This window comes from Grammomys surdaster, unplaced genomic scaffold (assembly GCF_004785775.1).
Source record: "Grammomys surdaster isolate TR1022 unplaced genomic scaffold, NIH_TR_1.0 209, whole genome shotgun sequence".
Classification (NCBI taxonomy): Eukaryota; Metazoa; Chordata; class Mammalia; order Rodentia; family Muridae; genus Grammomys; species Grammomys surdaster.
In genome coordinates, this window is record NW_021604654.1 from 84,063 (window position 1) to 106,245 (window position 22,183).

At 55.0% G+C, this 22,183-nt stretch overlaps 2 protein-coding genes across 6 annotated transcripts in view; one reads left to right on the forward strand and one right to left on the reverse strand.

The window, feature by feature from the left end:
* Positions 1-482: 482 nt before the first annotated feature.
* Positions 483-9,498, forward strand: Tle6 (TLE family member 6, subcortical maternal complex member). 2 transcript variants are annotated; one of them, XM_028771686.1, is made up of 15 exons: positions 483-571; positions 1,112-1,196; positions 2,121-2,179; positions 2,554-2,599; positions 4,281-4,346; positions 4,430-4,696; positions 4,976-5,036; positions 5,109-5,191; positions 5,269-5,306; positions 5,909-6,167; positions 6,251-6,498; positions 7,486-7,627; positions 8,383-8,533; positions 9,067-9,143; positions 9,263-9,498. In XM_028771686.1, the coding sequence occupies exons 2-15, from the start codon at positions 1,152-1,154 to the stop codon at positions 9,365-9,367; spliced, it is 1,647 nt and encodes a 548-aa protein (XP_028627519.1). In that variant the 5' UTR covers positions 483-571; positions 1,112-1,151; the 3' UTR covers positions 9,368-9,498. The 2 variants fall into 2 exon arrangements, with proteins under 2 accessions (XP_028627519.1, XP_028627520.1); XM_028771687.1 differs by lacking the exons at positions 483-571; positions 2,554-2,599 and having other exon boundaries at positions 1,170-1,196.
* Positions 9,499-9,926: 428 nt separating this feature from the next.
* Tle2 (TLE family member 2, transcriptional corepressor) overlaps positions 9,927-22,183 on the reverse strand; it is a 15,087-nt gene continuing 2,830 nt past the window's right edge. Inside the window, exons 7-21 of one of the 4 annotated variants that reach the window (XM_028771682.1) lie at positions 20,072-20,113; positions 19,710-19,893; positions 19,458-19,477; positions 18,938-19,048; positions 18,209-18,253; positions 17,788-17,937; positions 15,619-15,757; positions 14,263-14,387; positions 13,677-13,747; positions 13,259-13,508; positions 12,830-13,077; positions 12,609-12,756; positions 11,459-11,609; positions 10,906-10,982; positions 9,927-10,176 (exon numbers count right to left, since the gene is read on the reverse strand). In XM_028771682.1, the coding sequence (XP_028627515.1) occupies positions 10,069-10,176; positions 10,906-10,982; positions 11,459-11,609; positions 12,609-12,756; positions 12,830-13,077; positions 13,259-13,508; positions 13,677-13,747; positions 14,263-14,387; positions 15,619-15,757; positions 17,788-17,937; positions 18,209-18,253; positions 18,938-19,048; positions 19,458-19,477; positions 19,710-19,893; positions 20,072-20,113 (1,869 nt within the window). In that variant the 3' untranslated portion in view covers positions 9,927-10,068. Of the gene's footprint in view, positions 10,177-10,905; positions 10,983-11,458; positions 11,610-12,608; positions 12,757-12,829; positions 13,078-13,258; positions 13,509-13,676; positions 13,748-14,226; positions 14,388-15,618; positions 15,758-17,787; positions 17,938-18,208; positions 18,254-18,937; positions 19,049-19,457; positions 19,478-19,709; positions 19,894-20,038; positions 20,114-22,183 lie in introns of all 4 variants that reach the window. The other 3 variants (XM_028771684.1, XM_028771681.1, XM_028771685.1) reach the window with 3 other exon arrangements.

Genomic DNA, 22,183 nt, shown 5'->3' on the forward strand with positions numbered 1-22,183 from the left:
AGGGCACATGCGTGCCAGCCAGGATGAATCCTGACTCTCCTGTTCCAGTAATATTTAAAAGAAAATTATTTGGGGAGTGTGTGCATGTGCAAGAGTGAGCTCGCCGTCCACCCCGTGGGTCCCAGGGATTGAACGCGGATCAAACGTGTAGGCGGCAACCACCTTCACCTGCTGAGCCCCAAACCCGCTTCTCCCCAAGTCTCCCAGCTCCGGAATGCGCCACACCTGGAACGCGAGGGTTAAGCCACAGCAGAAACTCCGTGATTGACAGCACGGCCACCAACTGATCAATGAGCATCCTGGCTCGCTGCCCACGTGGGCTCGCGGCCTTCCGATTGGTCAGGGCCTGCGGGGGCGGCCCGCGGTGTCCGGAGCCCACGTGCACCCGTGGCCTGGGCCCTGACACGCCTCCCTCGGTGGGTGCGGTCGCGGTGGGCGTGGCCTGGCTAGAGGGGCGGGGTGAGAGGGGTCAAATAGCCCGGGGCCCAGCAGGAGCGCCTTCGCTGACCTGAACCTGGCTGACCTCTGAGGCTGCTCTGGGCTCCCCGGGGCCTCCCCAGCCTCAGTGGTGGTGCGTGAGGGCAGCCCGCTTCCTGCAGGCGGTTTGCACGGGTGGGGGAGAGGAGGGAGCCCGAGGGAGGGGTGTGGACCCTCCCAAAACCGACTGCAGCGGGGAGTTTACCCAGGTTGAGTGATTTGGGAGTGGACCAAGTGTCGTTTCTCTTGTCTCCTTTGTTCTTTTTTAAAAAGTGTTTTAAGTGTGTGCCTGAGCGTGTATCTGTGTGCACCACATGCAGGCTTAACTGGCACGCCTGGCAAACTCGTACTCGTTCCGTTAAACCATCCGCTGCATTTGTGACTGCTCCCGCTAGGGAGTGGAGGTGCCTGGTTCTCTGGTCTTGGTACTAATGAGGCCCCTGGTGCTCAGCTTGGGGGGTCGGGGTCTGAAACCGTAGCCCCTGTAGTAAAGCCGGGGCGTAAGGAACTTAGAGGACGTGGGGATGGGGAAGGGGCTTTCTCCTCTGCTGGGTCTGGACGATGGAGAGGTTACAAGGATGGGTAGGGGGGTCGACTTTTCTGCCTTCCCAAAACCTATATCTGCTCCTTGTAGAACTTGTAGAATCTGATTTGTGACCTCAAGAACCTTCTAGATGACTTCCCACCGACAGAACAACGGCACTTCTGGTGGAATTTTGGTGAGAGAAATGGTGGCGAGGGGTGCAGTTTAGCTTCCTCTCTTCCTACTGAGTTTGGGGTTTGGGAGACTCAGTCTTACTGTCCCTGCCTGGCCTGGAACTCGCGGCAATCGTGCCTGCCTAGCTAGGTTGAAAGGCCTGCACCCCAGCCCGAGCCCCTCACAGTGTCTGCACCTGTGACCCCTGACAGTGCAGGTGGAAACAACCATAGACCAAGACCCGGCCCACAGCCGGAAGTGACTTTCCCAATGTCAATCAAGTGGTGATTAACACTAGGGGTTCACCTGGTCCCTAGTGCATGGTGTGGTCAGGGCTGGAGCCCCTCCTAGCAAGCTGATCTTGAGTTCCATGTGTTAACACTATATTGTGATTAAAGTCCAGTGCCCAGCTTTAATCCTTGGATTTGGGAGGCTGAGGCAGGTGGATCTCTTAGTTCAAAAGCCAGCCAGCTCTAGGTAGTTTCAGAACAATCTGACACATCGACTCTTTCTTGGGGGGAGGGTAGATTCTCCTCCCTTCTCCCTTCCCTTGTCTCCCTCCTTGTTTCTCTAAAAGTCAAGGTAATGTCAGAAGTCTGCGCACTAAGTTGACCGTAGGACAGCGGTTCTCAAGCTGTGGGGTTGGGACCCCTCGGCGGTTACTTATCAGATGTTCTGAATGTCAGCTATTTACAATTCTTAACCTTAGTAATGTTAGTTATAATGTAGAAACAAAAATAATGTTCTGGTTGGAGTCACCACAGGGTTAGGAACTGTACTAAAGGGGGGTGAAGCATTAGGAAGGTGGGGAACCACTGTTCCAGGGTCTAGAAGATTCTACCATGCTCCCAGCCTAACCGGCTCCACGCAGCTGGCCATGACTCCACACCTGGGTGGCTGCAGGGGAGATACAGCCAGTGATGGTTTTGACCTTTGACCTTTCCAGCCTTCCAACCTCTCCAGTCAGTATTTGCCCATCATGGAACGGCCGGGGGAGCTCAACAGGTGAGGGTGTCTCTCAGGGCCCCAAAGAACCGCCATGCCTCGACTCCGCAGCAGGAAGTGCAGCCTGGTTTCCACTGAAGTGTCTGGGTTTGTTTTTAAGCCCGAGTGTTTTTTGTAGTGGTGCAGACTGAGACAGGAGGATGGCAAGTCCTAAGCCACCAAACCTGTCTTAAAATGACTGATGGCTGGGAGGTTGCTCAGGAGCAAAAAAGGCCTGCCTGCCTAGCACATGCAAAGGCCTGGGTCAGCCTTCAGAGTTTGGTGGCAGCTTCTCCTCCATTGACATAGGTGGCTCATCCTCTTGGGGTTCCCGCCCTAGGGTTGATGCAGGGGCTTTTCTTTTAGAAGGATGTTCAATTTCTCTCCCTCGCTAGCATCTTCTCTGAGATGATGGTACACGTAGTGAACATCACCACCCTGGTGAGTCCTCCCTGACGGCAGCCAAGGGTGGTATCTGCTGGGGGGCACCGGAGGCTGTGCCAAAGTCCTGAGGCAAGAGGGAACCTGGCTGGTTGGGAGAGGGAGGCAGGCAGGGCCCCGAGGGCTGCAAGAAAACTAAACTTGGTTTTTCATTTAAAAAAAAATATAGTAAGTATTGAAAAGTTAAGATAAACAGAACAAAGTGTCACACACCTGTCATCCTGGCACTGGGGAGGCGGAGGTGGGAGGGCCATCCTTGGCTATAGTGAGTTCAAGGCCATCCCAGGCTACGTAGGACTCTTGTCTCTGAAGACCCCCTTTGCTTGGGGTGGCTCCTTGTTGAGACCTACCTCTCCCTGCTGTGTGGTTTCGGGTGTCCATTAGAAACAGTCCTTTCTAGATCATCACACGCAGGTGAACTGGGGACTGGAGCTAGACACATGTCCCCTGGGAGGGCAGGAATGGGAACCATGTCAGCGTCAGCCTCGGGCAAGACGTGGCCTTTGATTCAAAGGACGTGGGAGCTGCAGAGCCGTGGGGACAAAGTCAGGGCGGGTGGGCGTTGATTTAGGGTCTTCACATCTTGCTGTGGAGTATCCTTCCGCCTGGCTCCCAGGGGCCCTGAAGGTTCCTGGGTAGGAGAGAGACACAGGAAGGGGCCACCAGTCCTGCGCATGACTGGAAGACGGGCCTGTGGAGGGGCACCCGGCTCTCCCCACACCCCCTGCCCAAGCCAAGGCACGTGTGTCCCCATCCGCCTTTCCCCTGCCACCTGGCCCCTTTCTCAAGGGCACTGGCAGGAAGGAGGCACTGCCCGGGGCCAGATGTCACTGGCAGGGAGCCAGAGCGGAGACTGCAGCTTAGCGCAGGCCAAGGGGGGAGTAGGCAGCAGAGGGACAGGAGGCCACCAGGACCCAGTTGCTCACTCAGCTGCCCCACCCACCAGTGAAGACTGGTGGCTGAAGGAGGGAGGCTGTGGGCACCCTCGAGGGGCCCAGGGTGGGACCCAAGAACTCCAGGCACACTGGAGTCCCAGTAAACTGCACATTAAAGTGTTGGGGGAAATTGGGAGGGCTCTCCTGGGCTTTGTGCAGCCCCAGGCTGGTACTGCCCTGGAATCCATCATCCCCTCCCTGGGAGGCAGATCCCTGGGCCTCAAACGCCTTCCCAGGGGCTTTCCCTTCCTCCATCTCTGATGCTCCCCTTTCTATCCTGAGTGCTCTCAAAATGCTCCCGGGGTGGAGGGGTGGGGGTGGGGGTGGGGCAGGGCTAATGAAAAAACCAGACCATGGCCACTGATGCTGTTTGAGTCTCTGGGCCTCAGGTTCCTTTGTGGAGACTCCCTTGTGGGCCTTTCTGGGGATGGGGGCAGAGCTCCATGCTTCAAAGGTTCCATCCAAGCCCGTCATGCTGGCGGTACTGTTTCTTTTTTCTTTCTGAAGTTTTTTTGAGACAGGATCTCAAATTCGGTATGTAGCCAAGGATGGCAGTGAACTCCTGATCCTCCTGCCTCAGCCTCTGAAGGGAAGGGTGAACGGGTGTGCACCACCATGCTTGGATGTGTACGGTGTGGTTTGTGCGTTTGTACGGAGTCAAGAGCTTGCCAAGGGCCAAGCTTTGGCACAGGCTCCCCTTCCCCATGTCTGTGCCCTCGGCAAGGCTCGATCCTAATTTGTTCTAGATGGAAAACGCCTTCCATGTGATAGAGATGTCCAGCAGGACCCCAGGCCGCCTGGAGATGAACAAGGTGAGGACTGGTCTTGGAACTGGAGGGAACAGGCATGTTGGCCATGTCATGTGTCTCATGACGCCCCCACGGGCTCTGTCCAGACCACCCAGAACTCAGCTAAGAAAGAAGACAAACAAGCCCCAGAGTCTGCAGCCCCCCAGAACCCCAAGTTGAAAGCCACCCCAGGGCCTCAACTGTCCACCAGACGTCGGTTCCTCTCAGAGGTGGATGAGGCCCAGGATCCACAGCCCATCTGGGACAAGGAGCCCCAGTTCTGGCAAGGCTTCCTGACCCAGGAACTGTGGAAAATTTTCATGGACAGCTGCCTAAAGAACCAACAGGAGCGCAGGGGTGAGGGTTTCTCACAGGTGAGGGGGACCTCCCAGGCACAAGCCTTTCTCTCCCTCTCCCTTCCTCTCCTGTCCCCTTGCCTGTTGTCATGGCAACAGAGAAGCTGCTGGAATTGGTGAGTACCCTTGACTGGAACCCCCAAGGATTCACCCCATAGTGTTCCCTCAGTACCCTCCTTCCTCACCCTTGCATTCAGACCTCTCTGGAGGATCCCCGCGGTAGACAGGAACCCCCAAGAGTCTGCTAGGTCCCCCCTCAGTGACGTGTCTCCCATCTGACCCATTTCTGTCTCCCAGAAAAGCCAAGACTCTAAACCGAAACCTCGGCCCAGGCACAGAAACAGCCTGAGTGACTCTGGTAGGAGGGGCGGAGCCTAGGAGGGGCGGGGCCGCAGTTCCTGGGTAGTCCCTGAATCCTGTCCCCACACAGACGACCCCATCCTGAGCAAGTCCCCCTTAGGCCTGCTCAGTGATTACCAAGAAGACATCAGTCAGCCGCAGTCCGAGACCCAGGTGAGTGGGAGACCTGGATGCAGAGATGGAGGGGAGGTCACGAGCCAGCAGGGTCAGCTTCTTTCTTTGTACTGCAGGAATCTTCTAGAAGAGCTGATACATTTCTGAAGCCCTTGTGAGTATCTGTTCTATTGGCCTGTGCAGAGCAAGCAGGGTTACCTCACTGCCTACCACCCCTCACTGTTACCACCCCTGCTTCCCTCTGTCCCTCTTCCGTGTCCGTATCTGGTGGTAGAGGGCGCAGGAGCTGGTGAAAGGGCTCAGAGGATAAAAGTGTTTGCTACCAAGCCTAGGCCTGAGTAGCATTCCTGGAACCTACACGGTTGAAAATGAAGACTGACTCCACACTGCCTCCTCTCCGCCCCCTCCAACCCCCAATTAATGAGTAAATGTGAGAACAGCTTTTAAAGGGCTGGAGAAGGAATGTCGTGCTTAAGTGGCAGCCTAGACTCTCGGAGTCTGGTGGTTGGAGAGTGAGGACTCGGAGAAGGGGCTATCCGATATTAGGCTGCGAGGGTGCATAGGACCTGGTCTAATCGGGCAAAGCATTTTAGAGTGGGAAGTGAGTGTGGCTGCGGCAAGAACTGAAGAATGGGATTGGGGCCTGGCTCCTAAAACTCCAGAGGTGGTGGCAGGAGGATTTAGGAATTCAAGGTCAGCCTTTGCTCCGTAGAGCACAGGCCAACCTGTCTAGAAAACGCTGTCCCATATCCCCAGGTCCTGGGACTCTGAAGTCTTAGAGAGCAGCTGGAAGAGGCCTGGCACATCACCCATGCAGTTGGAGAGGCCCGCGGTCCCCCGAGCACTGCAGAAGGTGCGTGTGCTGAAACACCAGGAGCTGCTGTTGGCGATAGCTGTGAGCTCCTTCACACGGCACGTCTTCACCTGCAGCCAGACTGGCATCAAGGTGTGGAACCTCATGAACCAGGCAGCTGACGACACACACCCCGAAAGCCACTTGCAGTGCAGCGCCCAGGTGACGGGCAGGGACGGTGCAGGGGATGGGAAGTGCTGGAAGAGCCTCGGGTGACCCTCGCTCATGGGGACGGTCCTCTGCAGGCCAACAGGGCATACCTGCGCACCTGCCAGCTATCCTCCAACAGCCGGACCCTGTTCGCGGGTGGATACAACTTACCCTGCGTGATCATGTGGGACCTGGCAGCCTCATCTCTGTATGAGAAGTACCAGCTGCCTTGCGAGGGCCTGTCCTGCCAGGCGCTGGCCAGCACAAAAGAGAACATGGCCTTTGCAGGCTTCTCAGATGGCACGGTCAGGATATGGGACCTGCGGACTCAGGGGATAGTCAGGTGCAGACACAGGGACAGGAGGACACAGAGCTGAGGACTGCAAGTCCTGAGGTCTGTTCTTGCCCAAAGCCCTCCCCGCAGAGTGGAGCCACTCCCCAGCCCTCTAGGGGCTTCTGGGTGGGACTCCACCCCCAGCCCATCATTGGAGGGGATTCTAGGCAGTCTGCTTTTTACCTTTAGTTTAGGGTAAGTGTCTCATGTAGCCCAGGTTGTCCTCAAGCACAGAGAATAACCTTAAATTCTCCTTATCCTCTTGCCTTCGCCTCCCAAGTGCTGTGTGCACCTAGCTTATTTGTTGTAATTCTTGTGGGACAAGGGAGAGCCAGAGGCTCAGGACAACCTGCAGGAGCCTGTCCTTCCACTAAGTGGGTCTCCGAAACTCGGGTCTCCTGTACCCACTGAGCGACCTGGAGCCATCTGGTCAACACTTACTTTTATTCACTTTATCTGACATAGGGTCTTGATATGTAGACTAGGCTAGCCTGGACCTCAGAGATCCACTCTGCCTCCAGAGTGCTCGGATGACAGGTTTGTGCTGCCAAGCCCTGCTCAGCCTTTATCTTAGGTTAGACCAGGTAAAGTTTGTAGACATCATACTGAATGAAGTTGCTTTGTAGCCTAGGATGGCTCTATCTTGCAGTCATCCTCTCTTATCCCTGAGTAGCTGGGATGACGACTTTGAGTCACCACAGCCAGCTTTGGGTCTTCTCCCTCACCCCCATTTTTGAGGAAGGGTCTCTCTCTGTAGCCCAGCCTGGCCTGGAACTCAATGGCATTCCTCTTGCCTCAGCTTCCTCAGTGCTGGATTTATAGGTGTTAGTTTAGAACATTACCCTTTAGAGGCAGGGAGTTTAGGATGATGTCACTGTCCCCGTGATGCCATAGGTGGAAGAGTACCTGCAGGTTGGGTTGGTCCCAGGGCTTTGGGGGAGTCTCAGACACAGACTGCTGAGCCTGGGCTCACCTCTTTGCTTTCTTTCTGGCCAGGGACCTCAAAGGCCCTGACAGCTCGGCCAAGAGCCTTTTGGTCAAAGATGGCAGTGTCTGGACGGGGGGCCTGGACGCCTGTCTGCGACGCTGGGACCTGCGGATCGCCAAGGTGTTGGTGGAGTGTCCGTTCCAGTCCCAGGTGCACAGACAGGGCTGCAGCTGGACAGTCATGGGCCTTCGGGTTAGGTGACAAGGTGCACCCGGTGTAGGGAGAGGGAACAGCCCAGGGCAGCTCAAGTGACTTTTGAGACGTCACAGGGGGCCTGGAGAGATGGCTCAGCCGTTAAAGGCTAGGCTCACAACCAAAAATATAAGTCACAGGGCTTTTTAAAATAACTTTTGTCATCCTGGACAATGGTGGCAAAGGCTGTCATCCAAGTACTCAAGCTGAGGCAGGAGGATGAACCAGTGAGTCCATCCTGGGCTTTCATAGTGGAAAAGGATCTGGGTCCAGGGGGTGGAACACTTTCCCGAGTTCTGGGTCCACCACCACTCCTGTCACTCAGCACTAGGGAGCTGGGGGAAGGAGGGTCAGAAGTTCAAGGCCATCCTCAGCTATACGGGCCTGAAGGATATCCTGGGCTACATAAAATGAAGACTGTCGTTGCAGATATTTTATGCTAGAGTTTAAGGCCAGCCTGGGTTATGTGATAAGTCACTACAGCCTAGCCTAGGCTATGGAGCCAAGACCATGTCTCAATAAAACTGAAAAAGGGAAACAGACTTGTCACTGCCATGTTTAACCCTGTAAAGTTCATGAACCTCAAGAAAGAGAAGCACGGGGACTAGGGACTGTGTAAAGAAACAGGTCACAGCTGGTCAGCGACTGGGGGGGGGGGGGGGCTCATGCAGCTCAGCGGGAGGCTGATTGCTGCTTCTGCCTGATTCACCCAGATCATGAGCCTGTCTCACAGTCCAACTGAAGACTGGCTGCTACTGGGCCTGGCCGACGGCCAGCACTGCCTGTTCAGCAGCAAAGACAGCCAGGTGCTCACTGCGGGCACCAAGGACAAGACCATCCTGGACCTCAAGTTCTCCCCAGATGGTAAGGAGTCCACTGAGCCTGGGCATGGTGGCTCAGATCTTTAATCCCAGCACTTGGGAGGCAGAGGCAGACAGATCTGAGTTTGGGGCCAGCCTGGTCTACAGAGTAAGTTCCAGGACGGTCAGGGCTACACAGAGAAACCCTGTCTGGGAAAAAGAGTCCATTGAGGATGAGCGTGGTCACTGGCCTTTGGGAAGATGCTGCTGCTTAATCAATGCCCACTCAGGGCTTTGACACAGTCCACATACACCCCAACATCTTTTATTGACATAATCAGGAGTTCAGTCATATCTGGCTACTTGGGGAGTTTGAGGGTATCCTGAGCTATGTAAGACTTAAGACAGCAGAAACATAAGACAAAACAGTAAAACTTTTTGCTGTTCCGCCTTGTTCTTTGAGGTAGGGTCTTTTGTAGCCCACGCTCATCCTCATCGCAAACTCTAATCCTCCTGCCTCAGCCTCCTGGGTACTGCTGGATGGGAGTGACTGGGTCAGATCTGCTGTAACCTCACTGTCTTCTCCCCTCGTCCCAGGCCAGTGGTGGGCGAGCGTAGGTATGGACAGCCTTGTCACCCTCCACAGCATGCCCACAGGGACAAAACTGTTCCAGGTACTCAACGTGCGGTGGGGACTGGGGGCTGTCGGCAGGGCCCTCAGCACCCCACAGGGGCCAGTTCTGGGCAGCTCTGGGTGGAGAAGAACTGAGCTCACTCAGCTGCTGTCTCACAGGTCCCTGAGGCTGCCACCATCAGATGCCTCGACATGGCTGAGAACGGCCGGCTCATTGTCACAGGATCTGGGGACTGTGCCTCGGTGTACCACATCATGCACTGACGGCTTCAGCTCCCCTCCCCTAACTGCACAGTGGTGGACGGCGATGGGTGTGAAGGGTCTGCAATGCTTCTGGAGAGTTCCATGGGGTGTGCAGACCCCCAGTCACATGTAATAAAGCAATTGAAAAGGCAGAGATCGTTCTTTACCCAGGGTTTGGAAGGACTTGGTAGCTCTGAGCCCTCCAACTTCTTAGTGTTTGCTTTTACTCCCAGCAGTCAGGAGACAGAGGCAGTCAGATTTCTGAGTTCCAGGCCAGCTTGGTCTACATAGTTTCTGAACAGCCAGGGCTATACCTGCCACACTGAGAAACCGGCCCCACCCTGTTTTTGTTTTAAAGAGAGCTAGAGGATGGCTCAGTTGAGTGCTGGCCAGGCAGGCAGAAGGGGTGAGTCTGACCCCCTGATCCAGCTCTGTAGATAGGATCCCTGGGGTTTCTTGACCCATCTGCCAGGGCACATCAGTAAGGTCCAGACTCTGAAAATTGGGGTAAAGAGAAATGAAGAATGACACCCAGCTGGGTCCCTCACCTCTGTTCGCTTGACACACACACAAAAGGAAAGCAAGTTGATCAATATTATATTTCCCCAGTGCCCCCAGCCCCACCCAGCTAGGAGGGGGCAAGTCAGGTGTGAGAGCAGAGGGACCTATGTCCCGAGTGGTCAGCCATCCAAGGCAGGTGACCTGAAAAGGCAGCAGATGGCTCAATATACCACCTCATATACAGTGGCCTTCTTGTCCCCTGAGCCTGTCACGATGTACTTGTTATTCCTGGAGATGTCGCAGCTCAATACAGAAGAAGATTCTTTGGACTGGGACAAAGAAAGGAGAGGTGAGGGGCAGCCACATGGTCACCACCATGAAGCTCAGACTTGAAGCATGGAGGAGGGGGACCCGAGCTGCTGGAGTAGCTGTGCCAGGGCTTCTAGCTGGGGACGGAGCTAGCCTGACACATCACAGCTCAACTACAGATGGCTTCACAACAAAGCCCCTCCCCTCTGAGACTCACTCAAACCAACCATGCTCCTGCCACACCCTTCCAAGTGCCGGGATCACAGATCTGTGTCACCATGTCCTGGAGGGACAGTGGTGTCCCCAGCTTAAGCGTTGATAAAAAGGCTCTAACTCAAAAGACAATGGTGCAGCTCAGGATTGGAGGAGATGCTGGGGTCCTGGGTGGTTGGGAAGGACAGGAAATGTGAAAGACCACTATGACACAGCCACAGAAAGTTCAAGAGAAGCTGCCACCTAAGCTGAGAAGGGCACGGCCCCATTCCAGGCCCAGGCCCTTTTTCAGATTTCATCTACACTAAAAACAATGCAGAGGGAAGCAGAGCTGTGCACTGTAGTGGGGGAAGCCATGGCTGAAAGGATTAAAACATGGCCCCCACGCCCAGCACGGTGTGGGCCATTCACTTCCTAATGGTCACTCAGCCATGAGCAGGAGCGTGGCCACATCATGCTCAGTAAGGAACCCAAAGTGTGGGAAATGCCTCGGATAGGGACACGCAGAGCTGGCCTCCGTCAGGGGAGGTGAGTACCTGGAAAATGCTGGCCCCGTAGGGCGTCCTCCAGGCATTGAGCAGGTTGTCCTTGCCTGTGCTCACAAACCAGCGTCCTGGGGGTGGGGGGCAGAGAGGAGGATGGTACTGACCCTCAGGAGCTCAGCACCTCTGTCCAAAAGCTTAGAAATTCACTCCAACCAGAAGCCTACTACTCTGCAGTATCAGAACCCTGAGCATTGCCAGTCAACTCGGAATGTCTTCCATAGTTGTCTTTCTTTCGAGATAGTTTCTCTGTGCAGCCATGGCTGTCCTGGAACTCACTCTGTAGACCAGGCTAGCCTTGGACTCAGAGATCCCCCTGCCTCTACCTCCCAAGTGCTGGAATTAAGGCATGCAAGTCACCTGACCTGGCCCATCCTTTTTTTGTTTGTTTTTTAAGAGGTCAGTGTGTCTGGGCATTTATCTAAACTGGTCCTGACCTCAATAAGCAGCTGGGTGGACAGGCCTGGGTAACTCACTAATTTGAGCCTTTGGGTGCCCCATCCATCCTCCCCCGCCCTGCCGTCCAGAGGGGCTCCCAGGCCGATACCACAGGAAGCGAACTTGAGTGACAGCACACAGCTCTCGTGTAAGCGGAGCTGGTACTTCTCAGGCTTGCGCACATGCAGGACCTCCACGTGGCTGCTCTCCATCCCCACGGCCAGCCAGTCCTGACTCGGACAGTGGCCCAGCGAGAAGATCTAGGGCAAGAGAGAACGCTGAGACCTGGGGCCACTCAGGATGCTGGAGGGAGACCCAGGAGCGCCGCTTATGGGGACAAAAGGGTGGCCAGTGACAGGTGCACACCCTAGCACTCAGAGGGAGCAGGCTGTAAGGCTCAAGGTCCAGGGCTCTGTGTCCTGCTTCTGACTGATGGGGAGGCAGGAGCATCGGGTGGAGGCTGCAGAGTCACTCTTAGTTTGGTAGTATTGCTTTTTATTATTGGGGGTGGGGTTGCGATAGTCTCACTGTTCAGCTCTGAACACCCTGGAACTCACAGAGATCACCTGTTCTGCCTCTCAGTGCTGGGATTAAAGACATGTCCCGGGCTGGAGAGATGGCTCGGCAGTTAAGAGCACTGGCTGCTTTTCCAGAGGTCCTGAGTTCAATTCCCAGCAACCACACGGTGGCTCACAACCATCTGTAATGGGGTCTGATGCCCTCTTCTGGTGTGTCTGAAGACAGCTACAGTGTACTCACATACATGAAATAAGTAAATCTTTTTTTGTTTGTTTTTTTGTTTTTTCGAGACAGGGTTTCTCTGTGTAGCCCTGGCTGTCCTGGAACTCACTCTGTAGACCAGGCTGGCCTCGAACTCAGAAATCCACCTGCCTCTGCCTCCCAAGCGCTGGGATTAAAGGCATGTGCCACCACCGCCCTGCTGTAAATCTTTTTTAAAGATGTGTTATCACATCCAGCTCCTCAGATTGGTTGAGGCAGTCTCTCACTGAGCCTGGAGCTTATTTGACTAATCTGGCCCTCCAGCTCGCTGCATGCCCTGGGTTATAGGCAGGTTTGTTTGTTTTTTTTTTTTAATGTCTAACTATGTCTGGCTTTTAATGTGGATTCTAGGGATTTGAACTCATGCTATCGAGGCAAATACTTTTTACCCACCAAGCCGTCTCCACAGACCCTGTGTCCTATCGGGTTTCGGGCCGGGTAGGGGCACCCCCCGGGGAGGCCGAGGACTGTGGGCGCACCTGGGAACTGAAGTCATGCTGCTGAAGCTGGCGACCCTCACGCAGGTCCCAGCAGCGCACCGTGTTGTCCAGGCCCCCAGTCCACAGCCGGGTCCCATAGTCTGATATGTCGATGCAGCTGGCCCCGTCCGTGTGGCCCTGGAACTGTCTGTGGGGAGAGCGCAGGCATTCATATCTGCAATCACCTGTGCACTCAGCACCCCCGGGGCTGCCCCACACACCTGACCATGGCCTGGTTCTGCAGGTCCCAGACCACGATGTTGCCATCGCTGCAGCAGGAGAAGCAGACCTTGGCGTCCGGGCTGACGGCCAGCGCGTAGCAGGCCGGGGCGGACGAGGTCAGCTCCGCTTTGATGCGTGGTGTGGGTGCTGCCAGGTCCCAAATGGACAGGGTACTGGCCTCGCCACCTACAATCAGGCTCTGCCCGTCAGGCAGCAGCTTGCAGGAGCGGATGTAATTGTCCCGGTTCTGCCACGGCGAGAAGCAGGGCCAGGCGGGGTTGGTACTCCCCGAGGTCTCCACAGACCCAGTGTTACTGTAGGCCCCACCTGACCCTACAGACCCCACCCAGCCTTGTAAACCCCGCCCTAGCCCTAAAAACCCGGCCCAACCGCGAACCCCCACCCAGCCACATAGGCCCCACCCTCACCAGGCAATCCAGCTGTGCTACAGGTGTCTTACTGCCGGGCTGGCCCACGTCCCACACCTTCACGCAGCCTTTGCCGCCTGTGTACACGTGCTGTGTGGAGCTGCTGATGGTGACGGCACACACCACCTCACCATGGGCCAGTGTGTGCAGCTGCCTCGCGTGGCGAGGGATGCCCGTGCCTACCAGCGCATCCGAAGGGAAGGGCACCGGCTGCATCTGGCCATCCGCAGACACGTGGAAGGAGTAAGCCCTGTAGAAGCCGCAGAGATGGGTGGGTAGCTTACCCCACCCCACTCCAGAACAGGTACCCGGGCTGCCAATGACAGGCACTCAAGGTGTAACACGGGGATGTTCCCAGGAAGAAGGGACTCAGGCCTCCCACACACCCTGGAGATGGCACAGCCCACGTGCTACTCACGGCTTAGCCCCAGGGATGCCAGGCAAGGAGATAGACGAGCCTCGGAGATGGGGGTGCGACTCAAATGCCATCTGCCAGAGGCCAGAGAGTCCCAAGGCAGGGGCGCCCAGCACCCCCTCACCCAGGTCCCAGCCCACACCCCTCGGTCCCTCTGGCCCTCCCCAAGCAAGCAGAAATGCTTGCAAGATTGCTATCAGATTCCTAAATAACCTCCTGGGCCAGGCTTTTTGACCCAGCCTTATTCCTTTTGTTTTGCCCACAGGGCAAGTGCTAACTTCTGTGTGGTTTAGGCTGGTCTAGAACTCCTGATTGCCCCACATTGCCTCCTGAGTGCTGGGGTGACAGGCTGGCACCCCATGCAGAGTTTACACGGTGCTGGGAATGTACCTGGGGCTTTTGCGTGCCAGGCCAGCACTCTACCACCGAATTCGGCCTCAGCCCCTCTCTTTACTTATTCTGGTGTCTTTGGATATGCTGGTTTCTCCCTCTGCCCTCCCCAGATCTCTGGACTCTGCTGACCGTCCTGGTGCTCCATACCCCAAAGACTCACCAGAGGTGAGCGTCCACACACGACAGAGCTGCTGACCTGTGGGGACAGGTGGAGGCTGACGTAGGAGCCAGGCATGGAGAGGTCCCCGTTGAGGGTGCTGTGGGAGCCCAGGCTGAAGGATGAGGTGAAAGGGCTGGACAGGGTCAGGGGACTCCTCAGGGCTGAGTGAAAAGGGCCGGGACACACACTCAGATACACAAATCATACTTTCGCTGTCCTTCAGCTGAAGAGCTACACATCCTACAAAATCCTTCAAAACCCTAGACCCAGTGAAGGAGAAGAAACAAGGCTCAGAGAGGTTGGACGACTAGCCTAAGGTCACACAGCTAGTGAAGGCACACGTCTGTCTCACAATCATTAAACTAGGAAAGTCACACTGGCGTCCCGGACCTCAGTGTCCTCACCTAAGCAGCAGCAGAACAAAGAGGCTGAGGCCCAGAGCCAGGTAGCACCTGGCTGGGGTTAGAAGAAGTTCAGGTGGTAAATTTGAGGTCAGTCAGCTTCTCTCACCCTTTATCTTGTTTTCCTTTGGCATAGCCTTGGTGGGGACAGAATGACAAGGTACCTGCCCCTGGGACAGGGGACAAGGCCAGCAGACATGGACCCCAAAGGTCATCAAGGCTGAAAGGCTTGCTTGCGTACTAATGGACAGATATTACATTCTTCTTTAAGGAATGTCCTCCCTGTTAACAGTAGTGACTCCATGACACTCTGACAGCTCTGAGTCCGGAGATGAAGGTGTGGTCAATGTCTTAGCAGCTAGCTTAGCATCTGTGCTTCACAGAGGCAGGCGGATCTCTGAATCCTTTTTGCAATGTTAAAAGAAAATGTGTGCTTGTTGTCTCCTAAGAGTTAAGGGACTGAGGTCACAGGGTCATAGATAATCAAAAGGAAGGAAATAAAAGACTGGGCTTATGATCTTCAGGAGATGAGCTATCCAGAGAGAGTTTCTAGAATAGTAAGAGAGAACCACTTGGAGCACTGGGTCAAACAGAACACACACACACACACACACACACAGAGAGAGAGAGAGAGAGAGAGAGAGAGAGAGAGAGAGAGAGAGAGAGAGAGAGAGCAGAACAGAGAAAAAGGCTGGGAAGCCGAAGCCGTCTGCAGCAGAGGAACACTGGCCACCAGCTTGGACTCATGGTTTGACTTCAAGTCATTTGTTTTCAATGCTCCCAGCCATTCCTTCTCTCAGAAGCCCTCTCTAAGCTCAGGCTGGCCCTTCACAGTCTTTTCTTTTTTTTCACACATGTTCTCACTATGTAGCCCAGGATGGCCTCTAATTCACCTGGGATTAAAGGTGTGCGCCACCACGGCCAACTCTCTCATCGTTTCTGTTTGGGGGTCCCCCTGGAACAGAGGTACGCCGGGCAGGTGGGGACTCACCAATGCTGTCTGTGGATGGTGCCGGCTGAGCTGGCAGTTGGCCAAGGTGGCCGGCTGAGCTGGGCCCCGGGGTGGATGAGTCCTGGGGTGGAGAAGGATCACATGACCTGGAGGCAGGAGTGCCTGTGGGAAGATCGGTCTGTAGAGAAAGAAAGGCTGTCAGAGGGGATCGAGGGCGCACGCACAGCAACCAGTCAGTCTCTCAGACACTTGATGGGCTCAGGGAAAGCTGGGTGAGCCTGAGTCAGTGGTGTAAATACATCCTCAGGATTGCGGGTGTTAACTGGGCCCACAGGAGAGGGTTCATACACAGACATGGGGCTCTTGGGGCCAGCGACCGTGCTACCCAAAGATAACAGCAGCAAAGTTAGAGGCCATTGGGCTGGCAAGATACCTCGGCATGTAAAGATGATTTCGGCTACATTCTGTATCCAATCCCCAAACCCCACGTGGTAGGAGGAGAGAACAGACCCCCAGAGTAGCCTCTGACCTCCACATGCACACTGCAGCACTGTGTACACACACACATACACACACATACACACACATACACACACACATACACACAAACACATACACACACACATACACATACACACCACATACACACACACATACACACACATACACACACATACACACACACATACACACACATACACACACACACATACACACACATGCACACACATACACACACATACACACACATACACACACATATACACACACATACACACACATACACACACACATACACACATATACACACACATACACACACACACATACACACACATACAAATTTTTAAAAAATTATTTTTCGAGACAGTGTCTTTCTGTGTAGCCCGGGTTGTCCTGGAACTCACTGTGTAGACTAGGCTGGCCTTGAACTCAGCGATTTTCCTGCATGCTGTGATTAAAGACATGTGCTGCCACCACCTGGCTTTCCAACATGTTTTAATTTAGGCATGACCATATGTGGTGGCACAACCTTTAATCCTAGCACTTCAGAGCAGAGGTGGGTGGATCTCTGTGAGTTCTGGACCAACCTGGTCTACATAGTGAGACCCTGTTTCAAAAAGCAATTAACAAAACTCACAGCTCCCTGAGCAATGGGACTATGGGGCCAAGAGGGGTCCTCAGCCCTAGGTGAAATTCATCACCGACCTCTCTACCTCCCTACGGAAGAGACGTGACAAACAGGGCTGCCAGCCAAACCTCTGCTTTTGGAGGGCATGTTTTGTGAGACAGGGCTCAGGTAGCAAAGGCTAGCCCTGAACTGACTTTGGATTCCTATCCTTCCATCTCCACCTCCACGGTGTTGGGCTAATCTGTGCCATCACAGGGAGCTGCCTTGCTTTCTGGCCTGTGTCTGTCTCCCACACAAGGTGACAAGTGACCCTGGTGGGCTGAGGGACGTCCTTGGTGGTGTCCCCAGCTGGCTAAAGTGGCTCTGCACCCCGAAGGTCTCTCTGAGTGGGGAGAAGATTAGACAAAGTGGAAGCCCAGTATGGCTGGGAGTTGCCATGGCAACCTGCAAGGGTGGGGGGGGGCTTAGAAACAAATGTCCTCTGTCCCTGGGTAACTTGGAGGTCAGAGGGTTTGGGCAAGATGCAGGGAGGGAGCCAGACTTCCCAGGCTATCTAGGGGATGCCTCTACTGGATTCCAGGAGCACTTATCACTGGGATCAAGTCTCAGACCAGCCAGGACCCAGTGCTGCGGTTGGGGCGTCACTATTGCAGAGAGCAAGTCACCTGACGCAGTCCTATTGCTTTGCCCAGCTTGGTCAACAAGCTGCTTTTAAAATGTTTCCTGAAGTTCAGCAGAGATTTGTGGGGAAAAAAAGAGGGGCCCAAAGAATCAAAAAATAAATAAATAAATAAATAAATAAATAAATAAAAAAAATGAAAAAGTCCTCTGTGGTAAGGGAGTTTCCCACAGAGGTAGAGGCAGGAGAGTTAGGATTCGGTGCCATCCTAGACTATTTAAAGAGTTGGGGGCCAAGAAATATTATTTCTCAAACAAAACAAAACCAAAAAACAACAAGCAAAACCAAACCAAACAAAAGCAAGCAAAGCAAACGAATAAGAAAGTGCAGATTGCCCCAGCCTAGCTGACTTGCTCGCTGGAGTCTATCTGGGCTTCAGGTGCCCTGTCTTCCTTACCAGGGATAGGTCTTTGCTTCTGGGGAGCGGTGAGCCCAAACTGGAGGCCAAGGAGGTTGGACTGTCTGTGAGGTCCCTGCGGGCTGGAATACAGAGGGACGCCTTCCCACACGGGGTGGTCACAGGGCTGGGGGGCTCTGATGGCTGGTCCTGGATTCAAGAGGTGACATTGGGTGGGACCAGTGAGACAGGAAAGGCTCCTTCAACTGCCATGTTGCCCCCACTTCATGGAGACTGGAGCCTCTGCGGTGGGGCTCCACCTCTTCCATCATCCTGTGGGCCTCAGTTTCCCCACCTGTGCTGTGACAGGCATTCCAGAGTCCTCAACTGCCTGCCCCACCTCTCCAGTCTGAGTGTGCCAGAGACAGCCAGGAATTTCTTCCCTCCATCTCCCTCCCTGGCCCATCACCCACCATCTCACCTCATCCACTACCAGGTTATAGTCACTCTTGTCTTCCTCACTGTCCTAAGGAGGACAAAGAGCACACAACCTCAGTCATGCCCCTGTCTCCACACCCATGCCCAGCTCTCTCCTTGCCTCAACTCAACAACTAAAGGCTCAGGCAGGTCTGTCTGGGGGGGCTCTGACCCACCCCCCACACAGCCTCCCCACTCCAGACTCGCTGCCTTTCCTCTATAGCCTTCTGTGGCTCCCACTGCCCTCTGGAGGGACACCAGGGTCCAGCTTCATTCCCAGATGACGGACCTGACTCCTGACCCAAGCACCAGGACAGACCAGAGGAGGCTATGCCCACCGGGAGGGGCAGGGGTGCAACCTGAATTGAATTCTGCAAAATTGCCACCTCCCATTCCCTCCAAAGTGTACTTTCCCCTGTGCTGTTGAGCATGGTGCCCAGGGTCTCTGTCCCTGAGTCATGTCCCTAGACCCTCACTGAGGGACTCTTACAGGCACTCTACCTCTGAGCTACACCAGCAGTTCAGTTCATGGTGGAAACATATCATCAGAACAGCCGCATGGCCCATAGGCTACAAACCCTTACCAGTGTCGCCTGGAGGCATGAAGTGTCTTTTGATTAACTACTCGAAGTTACAGAACTGAGCATGAGGGACATGGTTCCCATGAATCTGACAGGGCCAGTCCGGTCCACCCCCTCCACCCCGGTCCTCTGCTTCTCTGTCCCAAACTCACATAAGGCCCTGACAGGTCCTTGTCTCCAGCTCGCTGCTGTTTCCCATTGCTACCTCGGCTGCCGGGGTGCTCCTCTTCTACCAGACTCTCAGGGGGCGAGGGGGAAGAACTCTGTAAGAAAGGGTGTAAGGTCGGTTCTCACACTCCGTTCTTGTCTAGCCAGCACTGAGTGGCCCTCACTGGGGGATCGATCCACCCGTGCCACGCCCCCAGCCCCTCACTGGGGATTCTATGTCAGCTTCACTGCTAAGGTCTCTGCCTCGGTAAGCCAATAGCCACAGCCGGCCGGCCGGGTTGTTCTAATGTCAGAACCCAAGATGCAGGAGGATGTCTGTAACTGAGACCCTGTCTCATAAAATAACAGCGCTCACATCTCGTTCACCAGGCCCTAGCACCCTGCACACCGGATGCAGTGACGCTGGTGTCCTCGCAGTGCCCAGGTGGCGAAGGCTGGAGACAGGCCCACTCCCAATCCCCTAGTCTACTTGAACACAAGCAAGTTCTCCCAGCTGGCACTCACCCTGCTGGCAGCTCTGTCCACTGCAGACGGCAGGAAGCCAAGCCGAAAGCAAGCAGATGATTAGGCGTTGTAACCACGCAAGGTTTGATGGGCCGAGCAGCCCCTTCCAGCTCCTTCCCGGTCAGAAGCCGACCTCCCACATCCCAGGGACAGCTAGTGTCTTCCCAAGGACAAACAGCATGAAAACTGAACCCCACAGCTGCAGCCCCTACTAGCTGTCACCCTCCCGCCAGCACTGGGTCGCCCACTCACCTCTGGATCCCTCGGTGTCCACACCCACACGGTCTTCCTTGACGGCGGCCACCAGCTGGGCCTGCGCAGCTAGCGCCCCAGATAGGGCCAGCAGCCCAGTGGCCCCGGCACCCACCAGGCCGGCTGGGCGCGGGGTGAGAGGCACAGGGGGTGCGTGGGACAGCGGCTGGAGCTGATTCTGCTGCTGAATGGGGAGAGGATGGCCAGGGGGAGGCGGGCGGCAGGGACAGGGTGCACGGAGGCTGCGTGCTGAGTGTAGGGGGGTTAGCACCCACTGGGTGCCTGGACTGGGACCAGGGCGTCACCAAAGATGGGCTGGGACGACTCACCCCCAGGAGGCTGTTCAGTTCCCCCACGGTCACCTGCTTGGCTCGGTCCACGGCCTGGAGCACCTGCTGCTGATGCTAGGGGGTAAGGGAGAGGTGGGCACTGAGCTGCCGGCTGTGCAGTCCGATTTGTCTGTCTGTCCATCTATCTGTCTATGTGTTTCTCTGCGTGGAGGGCAGAGGCAGGTGCTGCTGCCGTCTTCCATCTTATTTTGGGGTGGCTCTCACAGCCCAGCTGGAATCTGACCAGTAGTCCCAGGGTCTCCAGTCCTGTCTCCCCTGCTGCAGTTACACCACAAGGCAAGGAACACCACACCTCATTTTTCCTGGTTGCTGAGGATTTGAACCCAGGTCCTCATGCTTGTGGGCCACCTTCCCCAGCCCCTCTCTACTTAACTGACAGTTCAGAGACCTGGCCTCTTCCCCAGGCTCTGGGGCCACAGTTCCAGGTCATGCTTTGTGGGGCATACTGGACCCTGAGGGCTGCTGGGCAGTGTCCTAGCCTCTAACCACCTGCCAGGAACTATGTGACACCACACTCTGTCTGCATAGACAATGCCTCATAAATAAGCACCTGCATACAAAATAAAATACTGTGTTCCAAGCACCCACATGCCAAGTACTCAAACACTAAGCACCCACACGCCAAGTACCCACATGCCAAGTACCCATATACCAAGCACCTATATACCAAGTATCCACCTTAGACTGTGCAGCCTGGGCTGGGCATGCAGGCAGGAGAGGACCCACCTACCATGTTTATCCCCAGCATGGCGACATTAAATATGGATGGAGTCAATCAATCTGAGCACACATGGCTGCTGGCCCCACTCAGGTTGGTAACTGGCCTCACTGTGGGATGACCTGTCACCTACCCTCAGGGGAAAGCTGAGGGTGCTGGCTGTGTGGGGTACCCAGTGTGCTCACCCTGAGGAGGGACTTGCCCGAGTCTCTGGAGGAACATCTCCACACAGACGTGGCAATGGCCAACTCCAAGGCCCTGTGGTCAGCAGGAGCAAGGAAATGCTCACACAGGCCACGGAGCTTTCTGCTGTTTAATGAGTTATTCACACCAGTTCTCCTCTGTCTGTGCTGATTCTGTGTTTTCAAAATCCCTGTCCTAAAAACGCCTAACAAAATCTGAGCCATTTCAAGCACATGGCTCGGTGACATGAAGCTCATTCACAGGGCTGTGTGGCTTTCCCCGCCATCTATCTCTAGAACTTTCCAACTCCCTTGTCTGAAGCTCTGTCCCTGTTTTCTTTCAGGCCCCACTTACCCACCGTCCCACTCCCGGCCCTGGATCTTATAACTTCAGAGTCCTTGGGAATGAAAACCTGCAGAGTGTCCTGTTTGGGGGCCAACTCACCCTGTAAGATTATCCCATAATTGTTCACCTAACTCTTAGGATGCCCTAGCCAGGAGGTAAGCACAGGGAGGCATGCATCTTGCCTAAGGACACAAAGCCAGGACTTGCACCAGCAGACCTGGCTGCAGGATGTAAGCCATGGCTACAGGTGCACCCCTGGCTAGCACCATCCAGAGCAGAGAGCCAGGCTTACAGAATGGCTGAGTCAGTAAAGTGCTTGCCATGCAAGCATAGGGACCTGAGTTCGATTCTCCAGAAACTCTAAAAAAGCCAGGCATGGTAGTTCTGTAATTCCAGCACCGGCGAGGAGACAGGAAGATTCTGGGGCTCACTGACCAGACAGCATTACCAACTTGGCAAATTTCCAGGCCATCCAGAGTCCCTGTCTATTTAAAGGAGGTGGCATGGCAAGATGTCTCAGCAGCCAACCCAACAACAGCCTCAGCTCAGTCTTTGCCAAGTGCACAGTGGCAGGAGAGGACCCATTCCTGCAAGGTGATCTCAGGCCTCCATGTGTGTGCCCATGCACCTCCTCCCCAAAAACAAATTATGGGGGCCGGAGAGATGGCTCAGTGGTTTAGACACTGGCTGCTCTTCCAGTAGGTCCTGAGTTCAATTCCCAGCAACCACAGGGTGGCTCACCATGTACCCATTACCATCTGTAATGGGATCAGATGCCATCTTCTGGTGTGTCTGAAGACAGCTACAGAACTTATATATAATAAGGAAAGAAAGAAAGAAAGAAAGAAAGAAAGAAAGAAAGAAAGAAAGAAAGAAAG

Bases quoted from the DNA above. Each gene is read 5' to 3' on its own strand.
- Tle6 (XM_028771686.1), top strand. From the start codon at position 1,152: ATGACTTCCCACCGACAGAACAACGGCACTTCTGGTGGAATTTTG. The intron at 2,600-4,280 runs GTGAGTCCTCCC...AATTTGTTCTAG, and splicing joins TAGTGAACATCACCACCCTG to ATGGAAAACGCCTTCCATGT. The intron at 8,534-9,066 runs GTAAGGAGTCCA...CCCTCGTCCCAG, and splicing joins CCTCAAGTTCTCCCCAGATG to GCCAGTGGTGGGCGAGCGTA.